This window comes from Saccostrea echinata, unplaced genomic scaffold, assembly GCF_033153115.1.
Source record: "Saccostrea echinata isolate AGI-Se365-2 ecotype Australia unplaced genomic scaffold, CSIRO_AGI_Sech_v1 ptg000025l, whole genome shotgun sequence".
In the NCBI taxonomy this organism is placed as follows: domain Eukaryota; kingdom Metazoa; phylum Mollusca; class Bivalvia; order Ostreida; family Ostreidae; genus Saccostrea; species Saccostrea echinata.
In genome coordinates this window covers 24786877-24807134 of record NW_026889774.1, presented here as the reverse complement: position 1 = coordinate 24807134, position 20258 = coordinate 24786877, and the positions used below count along the sequence as shown (strand labels likewise).

General features: G+C 32.9%; 1 protein-coding gene across 1 annotated transcript; it reads right to left on the bottom strand.

The window, feature by feature from the left end:
* Positions 1-3770: 3770 nt before the first annotated feature.
* On the bottom strand, positions 3771-19533 carry LOC133192766 (annetocin receptor-like). Its single transcript, XM_061328776.1, has 3 exons — positions 19329-19533; positions 5153-6135; positions 3771-4267 (listed from the first exon to the last, which is right to left on the bottom strand). The coding sequence occupies exons 2-3, from the start codon at positions 6057-6059 to the stop codon at positions 4014-4016; spliced, it is 1161 nt and encodes a 386-aa protein (XP_061184760.1). The 5' UTR covers positions 6060-6135; positions 19329-19533; the 3' UTR covers positions 3771-4013.
* Positions 19534-20258: the final 725 nt, after the last annotated feature.

Here is a 20258-nt window from a genome sequence, read left to right as displayed (position 1 = left end):
GTTTACCTGACAATTATGATATGTAAGCCCTCCCTGGCTCAAGTGTCGAAGATTTGGGGCAATATTTACAACATATTACATGTATTACAAAGTAATTCATAATACTACATATTTATGAAGTGGTATAATTTAAATGTTGATTCTGAAAAAATATCACAGAATTTGTCCCAAATCTATGAAATAAAACGTACGACTTCAGCACTTTCAATAACAATTCCTTGCGAAAAAAGGGACTGCTCTTTGACATCAAAGACAATTAATTCTTCAACTGCAAATCGGAATTTTTAGCTCTACTGGTCGGAGACCAGAAAAGCTTATGCGATAGTAAGTTGTCCGTCGTCTGTCTGTCTGTGTGTAAACAATTTTTCAAAATGCTACTCCTCCTGCAGTTTTGGTTTGATTTCAGTATAACTTGGCACCCTAGTAGACTACACTAAGATACATAATTCTGTTTATCGGTTTTTGTTTTCGATGAACGGTCTTCCCATGGTTTCTAAAAGTAGAAATTTCTGTAAAATACATTCAAAATGCTACTCCTCCTACAGTTTAAGCCTGATTTCAATATAACTTGGCACACAAGTAGATTACACTGAGATACATAATTTTGTATATCAATTTTTTGATTTTGATGAAGTGTTGCCATGGTTACAAAAAAATTGAATTTATTTGATATACTTTCAAAATATTAATTTGCCTACAGTTTTTCTGATTTTGATATAACATGGCATGCAAGTAGACTACACTGAGATACATAATTGTCTTTTTTTTTTTTTTTTTTTTTTTTTTTTTTTTTTTTTTTTTTTGGATGAATAATGTTGCCATGGTACCTAAAATCGAAATTTCTCTAAATTCTACTCCTACATTTTTAGTCTGAGTGCAATTCATCTTGCGACAAAAAGCGAGTAAAACAAGGATTACTATTTATTTATTGCTTTTGCAAAGTTTCAAGTCCGTGCTACTCTTCTCTTCCTTAATTGTTACAAGTACAAACCAATAGAGCTACAGTCTCGACAGAGACTTCTGGTTATATTTTTTGATTGTTCGTCTACAAAATTGACTTGTTTAATTTAAGTCATTTTGATTCTACACATAAGTACTCCGAAGTCGATATTGAAAGATGCTTGAGTTCATTAGAGGGGCTGAGACACAAATTTGAAGTTAATATTTTCTCAAATTTTCAGCATAAAATCATGACTTGTATTTCGCTAGAGCATTTCACGCCAAAATATAATAAAAGCGTGTTTAGAAACCTCACTTATCTGGAGATTATTTAACCTTCGAATTTCGGGACGCGTTTGATTGACACATATCCTGGCTCTTTCACGGAGTAAACTTTATCCTGAATACTAAAGAAAAGCTTCTCGATAATTTTTCACTCATATGGAGACGCCACCACTTGCCGGTGGAGAGCTGCAATTTTTTTTTACCTAGCACTCAGGGCCATTGAGCAGTGAGGGATCTTTTTCGTGCCAGCATCTACTGCAACACGGGACCTCGGTTTATACGGTCTCATCCGAAGGACCGGTCTCCAAGTCTCACAGTGAAATTTGAACCCGCAACGTAAGGATCAACTCCGCGACCCTAGAGCAGACGCTCTACCACTGCGCCAAGCGGGCGACCCGAAAAGTAGAAATTCTGTTGTGTATTAATGAAAAGTATTAAATTATAATCCAGAAAATTTCCATTTTTTTTTAATAAACATAAACATTTAAAATGTAAATTCAACTGTGTTTAGTCCCCTTTAACAATATATATCTATGGAGTCTTTGGAGACCAGATCTTCCTACAATTTGCACCGTTGGAATTCAGATGGGCACTAATTGTGCTTCTCTATTAACCGAACTTTTTTGTATTCTTATGAAGTAGAAGTTATTTTTCAAAATTTCTACATAAGAAGAAAATTTTTGTTACTTAAAAATTTTCACTCTTATGACCCAGTGAACTCGAAAGTCTGCCACATCTGTTTCAATTTCGGATGTTTTACTTCTATTTATGTATTAATACATAATTATTATGGGGTGGGTGGGATCATGGGTTATCTATACCCACAAATTTACATTCCCATGAACGATATCTTTTTCAGTATCTAGGTTCATTGAATCTGTTTTACGAATTATCCGAAATTACATCCCCGCGAATGAGTGAAATTTTTATTGCTCGCGATCGGAAACATTGGCCCCCGTCCCTCACGAATTGAAATGATTCCACTATCACCTGAATAAGGTATTTATGTCTCCTAACTGATTCAGTAAGAAAGAGCATGTTGTGAATATGATCATTTTTTAAACGGATGCAAGCTACTTATAAATTAGTTGATGTTACAGGGCTTCCAACAATCTCAAAGTCAGAATTTTGCAGATTCTATGGTCGTTATAATGATCTTGTTTTCAAAAACAACCTACCGTTAGGTCGTATTTTGACTGACATGTTTCTTACTAATTTTAGAATATTGCTTTTGTACTAAATTTGATTACTGATTACTCTGTACTTGATAAATATACATTGGGCTCACGACAAATGTGACCGATTCACAGGGGATGCTTTCTACTCCTCAGCTCCTAATCCGATCTCCTTTGTGAGGATTAAGCATCCCCCGTCAATACCGGCCGTGAGCCTCTTGTATTGATCAAGTAAATGGGGTAATCCTTAGTCCAAGTTAGTTTGAAAACGGTGGTCTAACAATTGATATGAAACTTTACAGACTCAACACCCAGGACTGTATTTGCAAAACAAGTTAATTTAACAACTATACAATTTGCAAAATGGTGACTTTATAGTAGACTGGTGAAATCCCTGTTATATAAATTTATTTGTCAGTAACCTGTCTCAGTTTATTAAGAACTCTATCGTAACATAGAACACGCTTTTGCGTTCTGAATCAGCTTGGAGGCAACTGATGCAGCTGATAATGGAATATTGCTACATAAATTTGAGAAGTTGAGGATAGAAAAACTACAGTCATCCCATTTTTTTAATCAAGTTGTTTTGCCATTGTTTTGTCATCATTCTATATTCAATAAAACATCCAAATACGAAGAACATTTAGCAGATTCAGTGGTATTTTTAATTGGTGTTCACAAGAATATATATAGACTCTACATATGAATGAAAATTAATATTAGTAATGAATAAACTTTGTCGAGATGTATTGAATTAAAGGCTACGGCAAGATTTTCCTTCTTCTAATGTATAATTTTTTAAAAATAAATTCTGCAAAAATACATTCTCTAACAAATTAAAGAACAATTGAAACCCATGAAAATTTCGGAACCCGTCACTAGGGTTAAAAATAGATTTGTATAGTTTCTTTTGTCCGATTTTATTTAATAAGATTGTCATATGACTACTTTAATTAAGTAATCATTGTAATTTATTTAATGAAATGCAACTTCTCAGAAAGAACGAGTACAAAGCCCCCTTAATTCCCTTTTGAATTCAGTATCAAACACAACTTGAAATATGTTAAAAGGCGTTATGGAGTGCCTATTCATCTGTTGGATGAAATATTAAGACTGTTAAATACTTGATCTTAAATTTTGACCAACAATTTTTGAAATAATAACGCAAACCGTCACTCTGAACATAAAAGGAATATATTGATTCTCCTCCAAGTGAAAGAAAATCTGATTAAAATGTAAGATTGAAGCTAAAGAAAGGCATCAAATCTGTAAATTGAAATATCCCAGATCGTTTATTTTTCCATTTCTTGTAAGAAAATAAGGAGTAATTATCCCCTAGTGTAAAATGAACTCTTACATTAACTGTATTACTTCTATAAAAAAGATTTTAATCGCACAATTGGTACATTGTATTTCGAGGAATAATTAAGGTTGTTGTAAATTGCTTTTAAGTAGACAAGGCCAGATTTTGTTTATTTATTCATACATTTTATGAAAAAAAATTATATAATCTCTGCTTTATTCCAAAATACATATATATTATTTTTTAAAAAAATGATGACTCTCGTTCTGGGAGTGTTCGAACGCTCACATCAATCATTAAATATAGCTATTTCATGAAGGTTTATCAGACATCGGGATCGGAATCGGAATCATCTGTTTGGTTTCGTAGTTTTTAGATCCTCTGGTACTACAGGAATCGAACTCGACAAAGGTTTGGTTAGTTCCTGCTTGAGAATACTGTGGGTAAGGTGATTTGGGACTCCTCTTTTTACAGCATGTTGCCATACCACTGAACGCCAGGTAAATCCAAGGATTTGTACAGCTGTTAAGACTAGCCAGCAGAAGAATGATTACAAATGATGCACCTGAAAAATTACAGAATGGACGTTTTACCACTGTTAAAAAGAAAGGACTTAGGTATCTAAAGTTTTGACTTAGAAAAAATAGTTAATTTGAGATACAAGCATCAATCAGTCTCTTTCTAGAAAACAATAAATACATGGACTATTACCTAATGGAAAAGAAATTTTTACTATTTCAATAATGTTCTTAAATAAGAATGAAAATTAAAAAAAAAATAATTAAAATTGCTTATGAGGGGAACACTACATGAAGATTAACTATTAGATTTGGAAATTGCAATAAAAATCTTATTTGTTGTTTGTTCATGCATTTACGGTTATAATGACGTAGGAATAGATGAGTGAAAAAAGTAATTTGGTATTATTTTCAGTGGATCGTTCAAGACTGCTTATCCCACTGACAGTGTTGTTAAGTTTTATGTTTCCATAACGACGCAATTTTTTCTACAATCTAATATCGTTAATCATTAAACTTTCGTAACCATTTTTATCTAACACATGATGAACTTTTTACCTGATATTCCTGAAGGTACTGACTGAATGGATATTTAAGATAAAAATGTCGGTAAAAAAATTTTAAATTCAACGAGACAAAAATTAATATTTATATGATCTAGTTCATGAGAAAGTAAAGTGTGTGTCAAAAACGGTTTTTATACATTGTTGTCTGTAGTTCCTTAACTTCATTTTAAAATTCTTGTACTTGTTTGAGAAATGCTTAACAATTATTAATTTTGATGATCGAAGGAAATTGCATTTTCTCTTGACTTCACCACTTGATTTCCTCTGTTAATACAGAATCATATAAGACATGACCATGAATTTTCATTTATTCACTCAATCTTTTTATGAAGAAGAAGTAAAACTGAGGATCGTATCAATGCTTACTTGTAAATGGTGCAAAAGGGTCATAGGCGGCCCACATTTGAGCAATGAAGAAAGGTCCCCAACAAATCAAGTAGCACAATACCACTGTGAGTGTCAAGTATATTGTCTTTTTCTTGGATTTTGAGGCACAGCGGGTATGCGCTCGAGGATTAGTCAGTAGATCATTTCTCTTATTGAAACCGTTGGATTTTGTGTTAAAAGAAACCCGGACCTGTTCCTTGGAGGATACACTACTAAAGACAACGTAACAAATCCGTGTGTAAGCAAATGTAAGAATAAGAAATGGTATGAAGTAAATAGACAAAAAAATCCATGTCAAATATGCCTGTATTTCCCAGGGGTCTCCGTCACTCATAGTTTCCCAGCAGTCGTACTCGCCACTTCCGGGGGAAGTTTCCATATAGGCAAATAAAAACAGCTGAGGAATAGAAAAAAATAACGCAAGAAGCCAAGCCACGAAGACCATAAGATTCGCCCTCCGTCGCTTTGACCAAGTGTGGCTGGTCAGCGGGTGACAAATACTAATGTATCTATCTAATGCAGTCACAACTAACACGTATGAAGACGCATACATGGCCACCAATTGAAAATATTTCACCAATTTGCAAAGGAAATTGTTTCCCTGGAAACGGAATGTGATATCCCATATTAATTGTGGGAGAACGTTAAAGAATGCAACAAATATGTCTGCAAAACACAAATGTACGATAAACCACTGCATTCTGCTTAGTCTTTTTGATTTCACACGAAATACTACTAGGACGGCTGCATTTCCAAAAATGGCCATATAAAGTATGATGGCTTGCAGAATGATTTCTATTTTAGCAAGGTCTTCTGAGTAATTTTTAGGAGAAATTGTTCCATTGTTATGGGTAGAATTGGACGTGTTTTGGTAAAAGGTCTCCATCTCTGGTATTTTGCAGTAATTGAACCAGTCCCCGGTTCCCTGTGAGGTTCACAAACCTGGAGCTGTCTTTTGTTACCTAGATAGACAAAAACATCTTTGAAATGGCAATAAATGGTAAATCAATATAAAAACTAATAGGAAAACAAACAAATTGACAATCATTTCCCATTTACCGTTCCCGGGAGAGTGTACAAGTAAAGAGAATAGATCTTATAAATCAAATAAAATCCCTCATAGGGAATGGGCCTTATTGTGTTTTGCCCTAATGCATTTATTGTTTAAATGTTTGTTAAGCAAGATTTAGCTGAAGTTTCTATATGCCGTTTTGGTTCAACTTTTAAGCTTGTTTTAGATGAACACGAATTGTATCTTACACGGAAGAATCATATTTCAAGATATCATAAATGGTTCCATTACGCTTTTCAGCCATTCATCCCCAGTGTAATTTACAATATAAATGAAGACACCGTTAGTATAGTATTTGTATTGCATGTATGAAATATTGCTAAAACCTTCATCACATATTTTTTTTACGAAATTTCTTGTATTTTATAACAATACTTGGAATAAGGATGCTTATTCACATTGTTATTTTTCAACCAAAGATACTTTCTGTTGCTTACTCATTTCGTGCACCCCGGAGGTACATTCATTACTAGAAAATAATAGTAAATAACTATATATCATTACAAAAATCGTTCTTTAAAATCGGTAAATAAACTCTTGCATGACACAAAATTGACGAGTAAAGTTCAACGTCTATCATAATTGTTTCTACCTTTTAAACATCTTACAACAGTATCTATGGGACCAAATGAAATAGACAGTGATCAATCTCAACATCCAATAACAAAAATAAAAATTGAGAGCAGGATAAACAGGGACCCCTGGGAACACCTGAGGTGGGATCAGGTGCCACGGAGGAGTAGGCATCCTCTTTCGATCGTTCACATTTAAGTCTGAGTTCCTTAATTTGTCTTGATCAGGTAAATAGAGATGCAATTTTGAAGCGAATCCGTAAGACTTGTAGGTTCTTGAATTTTTCCTTTTCCATACGTGGCCATGTTTAAGTATCATTGTTAGATAGACACTTTTTCCAGAGAAAAAAATAGTTTTAACAAGTGTAAGTAATGATAAAATGATTAAATTGTCAATTTACAGTGCATATGGAAAGACTGGGCTTTTTATAGTTCATTTTGAATGGTCCTTAATAAAGTGATACCTTAAAATGCAGTTCTCAATTTATTCCCGCGCAAACCAAACACTAATTGCGTGAAAATTGTGTGTGTGATACTTCTTTAATAATCCTCATTATCATTACAAAATAGATTTTTTTCTTCTTCTTTTTTCGGGGGGTGGGGGGGTGGGGGGGTTCCATGTTATACGTTAGAACAGCTTCTCCATCCTTACAACCTAGAGGTGCATATATGTATGTAAATAAATGTAAGTAATTGTCCTAAGGACAATATTAACACACAATCAAGAAAATTCTTCATGTTGACAAATTTTCTAGATTTGTCACTGACTCTTTGGAATACAATACGACGTTCTCGTATTTCAGAGAATCAAATCAAACTACAAAGCCGTACTTAATTATCTTATTTTTCGACTTTAATATCACAGCAGATTAAAATAACCAAAAGCTTGTTTTCTATCCGATCTGCTTTATTAAGGATAGTCCTCGGATTATATGAATTGTTGGCATCAATCTTGCTCAGATTGGTTTGTTGGTGACTTTGGTGTGTTTGCTTTGATTGCGAGATCAACAAGGCAAAATTGAATGACTTTTCTACACCGTGATTTATTTAAGTTACCTCGCTGTTCATTTCCATTCCACATGTTTCTGTATAGATATATAATTCTTTTAATATTTTCATTATAAGCAATAAAGGAAATATTTGATTAGATGCTTCATTAATATGAGATAAAGTGACGTAAGATTGTTCATTAATCGGAAGAGACATGACTAAAATGAAAACCAAAACTGAAAAAGTCAAACTTCACGAAATGCAGGATGCTCATATGAAATAATAATACGTATAAATATTTTTACCTATGCCAATGTATGTCAATGATAACCACACCTGTATAATCCGTTTTTATATTGAGAGATTGCATTTCGCCAGGAGGAGTTACTATATTGTCGATAGGAAAATATGTAGGGAAAGCATAAAAAAAAGAACACAATTATTTGCCTGTGAAGTGTTCACACTCATATACTTATATCAAATTTGATCAAAGATCAATGTTCATATTGGGCGAAGTGTTCATTTTGCGGTTGAGAGAAGGATAACAGTTTTTTCCCTTCTTCAGGTCTTTTTGATGTTAGCAATATCTGTCAGGATTAATATAATTAGAAATGTTTGATAAGTTAATTCTATGGGTAGTGATTGTGTCTCATGATTAGCAGACCTGTTTTTGTATTTTTATGAAACAGAATTTATTCAAAACGTTTACGTAAAAAGAAAGTCTCTTGATGTGGCCTTCAATTAACAGTATTCATTTTCATCCTAAAGCTGATTCGATATATCTCACTGAACTCGAAATAAAAGACACCACAGAGTCTGTTAAATCACATGTGTATATTTTACTAGAGAAAGACATTGATGACAAGCTAATAACTAAACTTCATGACAGATGTGATTACCACCTTATTTATGTAGCAGTATACCATTGCCACATGCATATGGATTTTAATGTCTTCCAGCTGATTTGAAAAGCAAAAACGTGTTCTACGTAAGAACATTTTTCAGGCTACTGACAAATAGATTAATGATAAATGGATATCAACAATCTCGCGTAAAGTCAAGATTTCGCATATAAAAATTCTTTGATCAATTCAAAGATGTTGTTTACGAATAGGATCTGCCGTTAGGTCGAAGATAACTGACTTTTTTCATTCAAACTAATAAGCCATTATTTTCAAATTATCTTTCAATTGATTTTTTTTCCGTTTACCCGATCATGACAAGGGACACATTGCGTGTGTAATCAGTCGAAAGGGGATACTTAGTCCTCCATGCTCACGGATCCCACCTCTGTTTTTCAGATGTCCATGTTCGTTCTCTCACAATTTGTATTGTTTAAATGGACTTTGGAGTATGATTCCTTTCGTAATTTTCATATTTCATTCTACTGGTTTGATACAAAAGCAGCAGAATTTCTTTGAGAAAGAAAATTTGGACAAAGGGGTGATTGCAAATGGTTAAGCTTTTATCCTTATTTTCAAAATGAAGTGGGACAGGTCGGAAAATATTTAAGAAAAATAAATCCTGAAATATTTGGCATGCAAAAACTTTTAAGTGGGGGATTGGGTTAATCGGGCTTCAAATGAAATTTTCATACCAAAAAAAAGCAATAAGGGGAACAGCACCAGATCACCCAGTACTACGCGCCCGGTATAACATGAAAATTACATCCTGCGATTGATAATTGCTGACACGTGAAGGTTTTTTTTCGGGAGCAATCTGATTCATTTACTGTACATCCAATTTAGAATTAGTTATGATTTACCAGAATCCACAAAGAAATGGCAATTAATTGTACATTAAGGTCTAAATCTAATTCATTAACAATATTTCTCAATGAATGTACAGGAGCAAGCATTTTACAACGATGGTATTTTTTCTATTTAAAGAAATTGCTTTGAAAAACGGAAATGTTATATTTTGCTTTAAAAAAAACACCTGCGGTGTCTTTTTTGCTAATTAGCCATTCCATCGGAAGTGGTATTCTCTGGATTGCATGGATCTTTTTATAAAGGAATGATACATTTCATTCCTGTGTTACATGATTAAGTAAAAATCATTTCCTCTCACGGAGAATGACCAACACCTCAAGGCGAGATGAATCTACTATTCCGATACTAGTCACGGAATCCCGCTACTGGACACCAAAACACCTGGGTAGCAGACAGTGTTTCTTATCACACTGAAGTTCAGAGTTTCTGCTTTGTTTTTTCCCCCTCTCTCTTTTTTACGGATGTGGTCATTTTTACGTTTTGAATTACCAGGCTGCCACTAAACTGTCATGTGCCAAACAAAATAACAGAAAGAGAAGCAAGTGTGTAATCGAGCGCGTTAACAATGTGAGTTGCTCTGTTCATTCGCTTCTCAGTTTTATAGACGTCAAGCAGCAATTGGGTTCACATTTTCTGATTTCCTAAAGACACCCTTGTTTTGTATTTGTAACTGGAAATAAGTGTAAGCAGGAATTTCATGAAAGTGAATCCAGAATTGCGTGTAAACCCTTCCTCTTTTAATTAAATCGTGAAATCTCTTTTCACATATCAGATATAACATGTATTACCGGGGAAGAAACCTGACACTTACTCTCTAAGTCTCCCTACCATATCTAACAAAAATAAATTCTCTTCATATATATATATATATATATATATATATATATATATATATATATATATATATATATATATATATATATATATCTTTAGAAAAATGAAAAAAAAATTAATTAAAATTTTTGTTTTAAAATAATTCAATTTCCCTGTGTCATCCATGATTATCCAAAAGAAAATCCGAAAATTTAATTGATTTAAACTTTAATTCAGGTTCTCAGTTTTTTTGTAAGCGTACAAATAAATTATGACACTTTAAATTAAAGCCTGTTTTTATCCACTTGGTGTGAAACCTCTCAACCATGTTCTGCATCACTGATGATATTCAAAATGATCTCTTTTTAAGATTTTTTTAAATTATTATTTTTAATAGATGTTTGACCCTTGTATATCTTTACGTTTAATATATATGTAATTAGTTTGTGTATTCATTTTAAAGACATCATTTGACTTCCGTTTCCTTTGGTCCATTTTTCACAGAATTAACACTTCTACATCTGCCCTTGTAGGAAGTTATGTGCTGATTATCAATTTAAAAAAAAATGAAATAAAAATACAACAAATCAGCCATGTTTTATTTTTTAAAAAATACCGTAAAGTGAGTTATATACATATCAAGTTGGATTTATAACATACTACCCCATCTTGAATAGAATTCTAATCTTTGAATTTTAAGATCATTAATTTCGCTAAGGATTTGACATTCGTTTTCGACAGTATATATTAACATTTTACAAAGCTGGTATCTGATGTAAATTATATTTTCTCGATCTCTCATAGTTGTTATGTATATTTTTAGAATCTGGCACACGCAGAATGATTTTTCCTCCATTATTTTATATTTTAAAAGAAATAGTATCCTAATAGTGATATCAAGCTTTGATTATAACAATTCTTAATTTAAATTCTTTGGTACTGCATGTACATGTAATTCATTTTGTCGGAGAATGCATTTAAAATTTGTACCAAATAGCAAGAAATATGTAAAATGCCTATCAAATTTTATAAAATACAAGATTTTAGGAATTGAAAAATATTAATTTGACCAATATCATGAAATCCACTATAACTATCACGCTTACTTTCTGTAAAATATGCGAGCATTTTTACCGAGACTAATTTTTAGCTTACTAAAAATCCTTACAAAGATATATTGCAGAATCCAGCAACTGTTTAACCAAGCCTCTATCCATAATTCGCATCAAAGTATTAACTTGTGTTAAGTAGAAACTTCAGACGTATTGTGCTACAACATGTTCAGGAAATGGTGTGAATAAAATATGGATTCTAAAAAAAAAATTCCCAAATACTTTTGGAAAATTTAAAATATCGAAATTTTAAAACATTAAAAGCATCAAAACGTACGACTTTTCTACGATTTTTTCAGCCATTTCTCGCGATAATTTTAAAAAGCAGACTTTTAAAATCATAGACATCCGCTTCCTCAATAAAAATGAACTCGTAAATTTTCATATCTTGTGATTGATCATCTACAGAATAATTTTGTTAAAAATCATTCTGATTATACATACAAGTACTCTGAAGTTGATCTAAATAAAGAGGCTGAAGTTCGTCATTGACAATATCTATGCAGTTTTAGAGACCAGGTCTTCCAACAATCTGTTGGAATTCTGTTAGGCTATAATTGTGCTCCTTTATTATTTATATTAAAGCAGAGTGTATTCATTTATTCAGAATTTATTCAGAAACTTCTTCATGAGAAGAAAAAAAAAACTTTTGCAATTGCCTTCAATTCGACATTTATATATGTCGACAATGGTTTATTAATCAATAATAGTTACTTTCTCGATATATCCCTGTGAACTTTAAATTAAAGACACTACGGACTTTGTCACATTTGTTTCCTATTAGGATGTTTTACTGACTTTAGACGATAAAGACCACTAACTAAACTGTATGACAAAGGGGATGACTTCAGCTTTTCCACCGTCAACTTCCCTTATTAGCAATCTTCCGACATGACCTGCATATGGCATTAACCAATTCGGTACGTAAGAGCATGCTGTGAGTCTGATCATACAAGCTACTAACAAATAAGTTGATGTTACAAGGATTTCAGCAACCCCGTTTAAGTAATAATTCGCAAATTCTGCGGTCGTTGTCATGACCTTGTAAATACTATCTTCGAGTAGAATTTATATGACATGTTTCTTACTATTTTTTAGGTCATACTAAATTGACTACGATGCTTTCTCCTCCTTGCTCCTAATCCAAAGTCTGGTGTCCATTTTTTGGCCCTGTTTACAATCTTTTTGCTTACTTGCTTTAGAGTGATTGATTGATTGTTGTTTTACGTATCGTTCGAGAATGTTTTACTCATATAGAGACGTCACCATATACATGTGAAGGATTCAAATTTAGACCTTTACTCGGCACTCAGGGCTTGAGCAGTGAGGGTTCTTATCGTGCCAACGCCCATCGTGACACGGGGCCTAAGTTTATAAGGTCTCATCCGAATGACCCGCAACTTTCACTTCAAAGTGCTGAGCGCTTGGCGAAGGAACAGTTGCTACCTATTTTTTTTATCGACTTAGGTCAGTCGCAGCCGTGATTCGAACACATGACCTTCCGATCACCCAGCGAACGGTCTTGACTACCGACTGAGCCACTGTGACGGTACTTGCTTTATAAGAGTAATCACTGTTCGTTATCTTCACCTTAAACATTACTCAGACCTTGATATCTAATCGCCGAGCAAAGAAATTCAATTGGACAGCTAGCATTAGTTTACAACCATGAACATGTAAAGTCTGAAAGGTGTTCAAACCCCCAAATTTAACTGTCAGGAAAACAGTAGGAATTTGTCACCAACTTTTAACACATATACGATACTAGGCATCGATCATTTGGATGTGAGTGATCAATATACCATCAAAAGACCCATCATACATAGTGACTGCAAAGAGAAAATATAAACGATATAGCTGATGAAACGTGAAAATTCTTTTTGTAGTTTCTAATCTCTTAATGGTTAAGTTTCACGATTGTTAATCTATTGATCACATGGTATAAACAGCTTAATTCTGCAAATGGGACCTTTTCATGGATATTACTTACTGATCTCAATTTCCTCTTGCTTTATCTCTGATTATACTTGTCCATATGAAATTTATGTGTGTGTATTAATTTTGACAATATATCCGAACAAAATTCGTTTTGAAAATAGGTCCATGGTCGTCAACGTCCACTAGAGCATCAGAAGCTAGGCAATTTTTGTTTGTTTGAGTTTTTTTCTGAGCCAGGTTATGTGTCTTTTTTTTTTTATCAACTACTTTATAAAAACTGGTCTAAATGGCAATGGTTTTTACGAATTTTAATCTTTACTAGTTTTCTTAATTATTTAAAAAGTTGGTGTTTGTAATCATGTTCTGAACAAATTATTAGTTGTAGAGAAAGGAACTAGATCTTCCCCTCAAAACTTGATTTGACCTTTCGGAAAATCAATAACATCAAAATGTATGACTTTTTAACACTTTGTACATCTGTTCCTTGCGATAAATTAAAGACTAGGCTTTTTGACATGACTTCTGTAAAACCATAATTACATAGTGTAAATTTAAAATTTGTTCAAATCATGACCCACGGGGGTATGGGGGCACAATGGGGGATCAAAGACTTAAATAGGAACATATATGTAAAATTCTTTAAAAATCTTCTCAAGAACAGCAAAGCCATGATTAGTCATATTGACAAAGAAACATCCGCAGGTAGTGTAGATTCAAGTTCTTTTAAATCATGATCCCCTGGGAAAGGGTGGGGCTTTCCAAGTTTTCCAGAGGTATATATATATGAAAAAACTGCGGAAGAAAAACAGGGCCATATTGAATCAGGTGAGCGATGTGCTTCACAATCCTTAAGGCCTACTTTTTGAATCTGCTCACTCGCCTGTAATCTTTTTTCAGTGATATACATAATTCTCAGAAAATTATCCAGTCTGACACGCTTTTATATAGCCTTTACTTTCAGCCACATTGGAAGATGACTTACCGGTATTTTTTCATGCAGTATCTCGAATAGGAGCTATATATCAGCATCTAAGAGGAGTATTCGATAAAGAAACGCGGTCAAGTAAATGACCATTAATAGATTATGGGCTAAATCATGCGTGAAAAAACCCCACAAAGATCAATTGAACCCTGGGTCTTATGGAATCTGATTGATGGCATTATTTATTGAACGCCCCTAGTACTTGCGGTTTTTCATAAAAGGTTCTTCAAAGTTATTTCTTACACGTTATCAATATGGAATTTCATGATCTATTTTTTATCTACGTATAAAAAGTAAATGAGGTCGGTTGCAGGCGAAATAACTTTTCATAACCAGTTGTATCAATTTGAAGTCGTCGATCTATTTTTGAGAAAATAAATGTTATAAATTAACCTGGACGCTCTCGTAAAGGTGAACATAAATTAGTGTGATTTACGATTATGGATTTCAGTCGATCAAAGGGCTATAAGAATTATTCTATCATATAATAATTTAATTTTGTTTGTATTCTAGCCTCTGATTGGTTAATATCCAAAAAAGAAAACAAATTATCCCTGTATAACCTGGTTTGGTATGGGGACACCCACCCCCCCCCCCCCCAACAACCAGCTGAATCATCTGTATCCATACAATCCTCTCATTTCCAGTCCTCGGGATTCATGGAAAATTCCAGATTTAATAAATGTACCTTTAACTTAACAATAATTCGATCTTACCACATGTAAACAAATAACAAGGCTGCCGCTAGGCCTATGTATCAGTTTTTGCCTCCCCTCCCTCCCCATCACTTCCGTTACTACGGTTGTATTATTGAGCGGCCAATTTGAACTAATAAAAAGCAACGAAATTTTACACCCTTAGTTATTTAATGATTTTAAAATTAAATTATAAGGAATGACTCTAATTCTTGGCCAAATTATTCGAGTATAACCTGGTTTGGGTCAGTTTATGCTGTTTTATAATCCGCTTCGCGGATTATAAAGCGTAAACTGACCCAAACCAGGTTATACTCGAATAATTTGGCCAAGAATTAGAGTCATTCCTAAAATAATTGGTGTGGTAACTATATCCGATTATGTTTTGTCTACTCGTACTGTTGTATAAGCACTCCTGGAACGAGTTTCAAATGACCATCATCGACTGGACTTATCAGCATGTTAAAAATCCTGGATATTTTACTTACGCTTTGACCACGGACACTCTTTATTTTAATAGTTAAAAATGAATGTACAATGTGTATGTACATTTAAAATGGGATGTACTTAAAATTTCGAATTTTATTTCATCGAGTTTGGTATGTTCTAACACATCTGGATAATTTACTAGGAAAAAAAAACGATAATGGTAACATAACAACAAACTTTATGATAAACGTGATGACTCTAACTTTTTTATCGTCAACTCCCCTTATTTTTGTAGCAATATACCATAATAACCAGCATGTGGAGTTCATGTCTCCCATTTGATTCGATACGCAAGTGTATGCTCTAGGTGTGCAATTAAAAAAATTAAGCACTAGCCCACGGGCTAGTGGCAGCAATAAAGTTACTAGCCCCAAGTAAAAAGTTACTAGCCCAAATGTGTGTGTGTGTGGGGGGGGGGGGGGGGGGAGTCACAACTAATATTAAAAGAAAATAGTTAATTGTTGAAAAAGTCAGGGTTTTAATGTCATTCTTTTTAAAATTAAAGTTTAATTCTCACCAAGTTTAATTCTCACTAGTAAAATTAAATCATGTATAAATAAATAATTATGATAGTAAATAAAAATGAATTCAAATAAATTATCTAATCTAAAATGAAATGAAAATCTTTTTTTTTTTTATCGTAAATCATTAAATTTGCAGGAAATATATTTTATGTAAACCACATAACACTTATCTTTCAGTTGATTGAGTGGTCGCAAATAATTTAATGAGATATCTGCATGTGTATTTACCATAAACAGAGGAATAGAGGAAATTCGGATTAGATAAAAACGATCGTTTTTGGAAGTAAATAAGTCAGGTGGTACTGCAAAATTGATAAGATTTTGGAGATATGCGAAAAATAGGAGCATGCTGCCGAAAATTTTTCATTGCTTGAGAATTTAATAGCAAAAAATGAGTGAAAATACCGATATTGATTTTCATGTGTTACATTGGTAGTTTTAATTTTTACTAGCCCAAGGGGCTACCTCCGTGCAGGAAACTACTAGTCCGACCCCCAAAAATGGTAGCCCCGGGCGTCGGGCGATGCTAATTGCACACCCCTGGACAATTTTTAAAACGAGGCAATCTATTGTCAAATAAGTTGATGAAACAAGGATATCAATAGTCTCATTTAAAGTCAATATTTCACAAACTCTATTGTCGATTCAATGACCTTGTCAGGAAACCTATCATTAAGTCAAATTTTGACTGTCGTTTTTCATACAAATTGTTAGGCCATTTTTTCACACTGATTTCCGTTTGCCCGATCATGACAAGGAGCACATGTCGGGTGTTACCGGTGGATAGGGGGTGCTAACTCCTCCATGGCATCTGACCCCACCTCCGATGTTTTTAGAGGTCGATGTATGCTCTGCTCCCGATTTGTGTTGATTCAATGGATTTTACAGCTTGATTATACTGTTGGATATCTTCATATTTCATTTCATTAATACATATCCGGAGTATAGAATAGTAAGTTCCTGTGAATAATCTTTAGTTTTTTTTATCTTAGTGTTGTAATTTGAGGTCAAATTCAACACATAATTCAGTTACTCCCTCCCTCTTCAATTCTCGTCGATTTCCACATATATTTTTTATATTATTATTTGATTAAATGCAGATGACAGATGCTTTACAATAAACCTTCAGCATAAAAACCCTCTCTTGCAAACAAATAATTAATGTATAGTAAAACAAATTCCTTCGGCAAGTCTACCATAGTAGTAAATATTCTATCAGATGATGAATCTTTAAACATTCGTCCATGCATAGCAAATCGTCCCCCCCCCCTTCCACTTGGAATTTTCTCTATATACATGTATGATTAAAACCCCACAATTCATCAAAATGTAACATTTTCTATAGTTTAATTAAAAACGTTTAATGGGGCCATCTTTCAAAAATTGTCTGTTTGCCCCCTGTCGATGGCCCGACTTGAAACTTGTTTTTCGGAAATTATTTTTTCTATTCATTCCGAAATGTTCTCATCAAGTCAACAACTATAAAACTTCTATTAATACATGTATCTTCAGTTTTCAAAATATTTTGAAAATCCAGATTGATGTTGAAAAAAAAAATACCTACATACAAACCGACCCAATATTTTTATCAGGGCAAACAAACACATTTTTTAAAGCTGGGCCGACACTTTCCTTTTAAAAGAGTAGTAAATGTTGAAAACGCCCTTTCATTAAATTCCAAACCGATCAGGTTCAGCGGAAGGTTTAAAGCAAAACAAATACTTTATAGTTTATAGTGTATCTTCCTCCATGGGGGGACGATTTACTATATAGTAAATCGTCCGGGATTCCCGGAGGGTTTGCTATACATAGTAAATCGTCCGGGGGATTGGGAAAGGTTTACGACGGTATTAACTAAACGCTCAGTATTACCTGTGTAATTAGCTTAATGTTTTAGTGTATTAAAAGCGATTTATAAGATAAACTAAGGACGAGTCAAATGTCTCCATATTTCAGTGTTCAAGTGAACATTCTTCAAGCCCGATCTTAATCACGGATCCAAAAATCTGAAAGCCCATTAACAATTAAAGTGTATTATACGTACCTTATTGCTTCCAGACCACCAGCCATATGATGGTTGCGATTGGAAAAGCTTTGTTATTACATTACACGTAAATAGTTGTCTTTTGGTGTGTACTCAATATTTTCTTTAAAATGTGTTTCACTTATTAATATTCAATATTCTTCGCACAATATATCACAATGTTACACAAAACAAAAACTTCAATTTATTGATAGCTGCAGTTCTTAAATTTTTTTTCTTTGTTAATACTAAGCTGGAAATGGAATATCTTCTATTCTACTTCTCATCAAAAGCTAAATGAAATGATTTTTCATATACCTTTTTTTTGGTAAAATGAATTTGAATTTCATGTGGAGCTGATAGTCAAAGCAAGCAAGACTAATTTAAAAAAAACAAAAAAAAAATATTATTTTCGTGGTAATACGTAGTTTTTAAGATATCTTTATTATGATATCTTTTTTATAACGGGCGCGTCGTGATTAGAAGAGAGCAGTATTGAATGGATGATTAACTGCCAGTTAAGTACATTTAATCAGTAAAATGGGTGTCTTTATCGTTTTAAAATATATCTTATCAAACTTGATAGTCAAAATATATCTAATCTAAAGTCGATGTTGTAAAAACGACATAGAACATCCATTTTTTCCAGAAAACTTGTGATTTGAAGTCCGAATATTCTGAGTGTACAATCATTTGTCTGATAAACGTATGTAATACCCTTTCTCAAGATATACTTTACATAAATCACTTTTTACGAATTTATATGTAGAATGTTTACTTACGGGGTAAGTATAGGGAGTTATAACAAGATGTTAAGTAAACACTGGCATAAAAATAATTGCGTTGCCTCTTATGTTCCATCATAGTTTATTAATTTCTAAGATAATTTAATTAATTTCGATTAAAGGTATGTAGAATGACATATTTTGAGGCAATTATTTGAATGAAATATTTTTTATCAATCAAAAAAGTTACTTATTTTAACTTTACGATATAAGAATGCAAGAATTTATTTTTCTCTCGAAATCACATTGACTGGTTTAATTTATTAATCCACGTTTGATTAATAAAATTTGATCACGTACTTGTTAAACAAAAGTAGTCCTTTGACGTGTCATAAAGATTATTCAACTCAGAAAATCAGATAATTTGATTTAATATAAATTCCCTTACCTTTTGCAAGCTAATACCGATTCCTGACACTAGATTAACAAATCTCTGTGTAACTATTGAATTTTCCCTCCTTTGCTGTCACTGATATCAAAAAGAACCTGCCAATACACAAGCAGACTGCCATTTTATATATTGCAGCATCTCTCTATTGATTGCTGATAGGCGTCTAAGGATCGGTAAGAGAGAAAGACGGTAATATTTCTGGGAGCATGGCTAGCAGCTTTGGCTGGTTGCTGTAGACAACCATACCTATCATGCAGGTACTCTTATGGAAAAAAAAGAGAGGTTTAAGCTTAAACAAGAATATCATTTACATTTACGATTGAATTTTTTGCAAAATAATAAGACTTGCTTGTTAGACTGAAATTTGTTATATCTACATTTATATAATATATCATATTACCAGTTAATTTTCATTCTGACTTTTTGAATATATCTGAAATTTTTGGCAAAGTATGTTGAAAAATATTTGTAAAATTTGGTCCAAAATATTTGAAACCTACATTCCTAGCATATAATAATGTGAAAATTTATGTGAATATAAATATTTAGGGCCAACTTTCCAACATTTTGAATAAAATCAATCACTCTGTAGATTTTGAGAAATTTTCTTCTTAATACCCTTCCACTACAAGAAACAATCCCTCATAAAATAAATCTTATTTCTAGTCAATTTTTGTGCGCTTTTTTAATTGAATGTTGTACAATTTGCATTGTTAAATTCAAATATGTAAAGAAAATTAATTTGCAATTGAATATTTTTATATTAAAGGATCTGAACAAACTTTTCCCAAAAGCTGAGGAGTGACATACTTAAAGGACAGAATAAGAGGATGGAAGACCTCACATGGTTGTGATCTTGACCCTTTTACCTCAGTATAAAGAGGGATGGTGTTTTGGTTAAAGACAATATTAAATTAAATCTGGAAA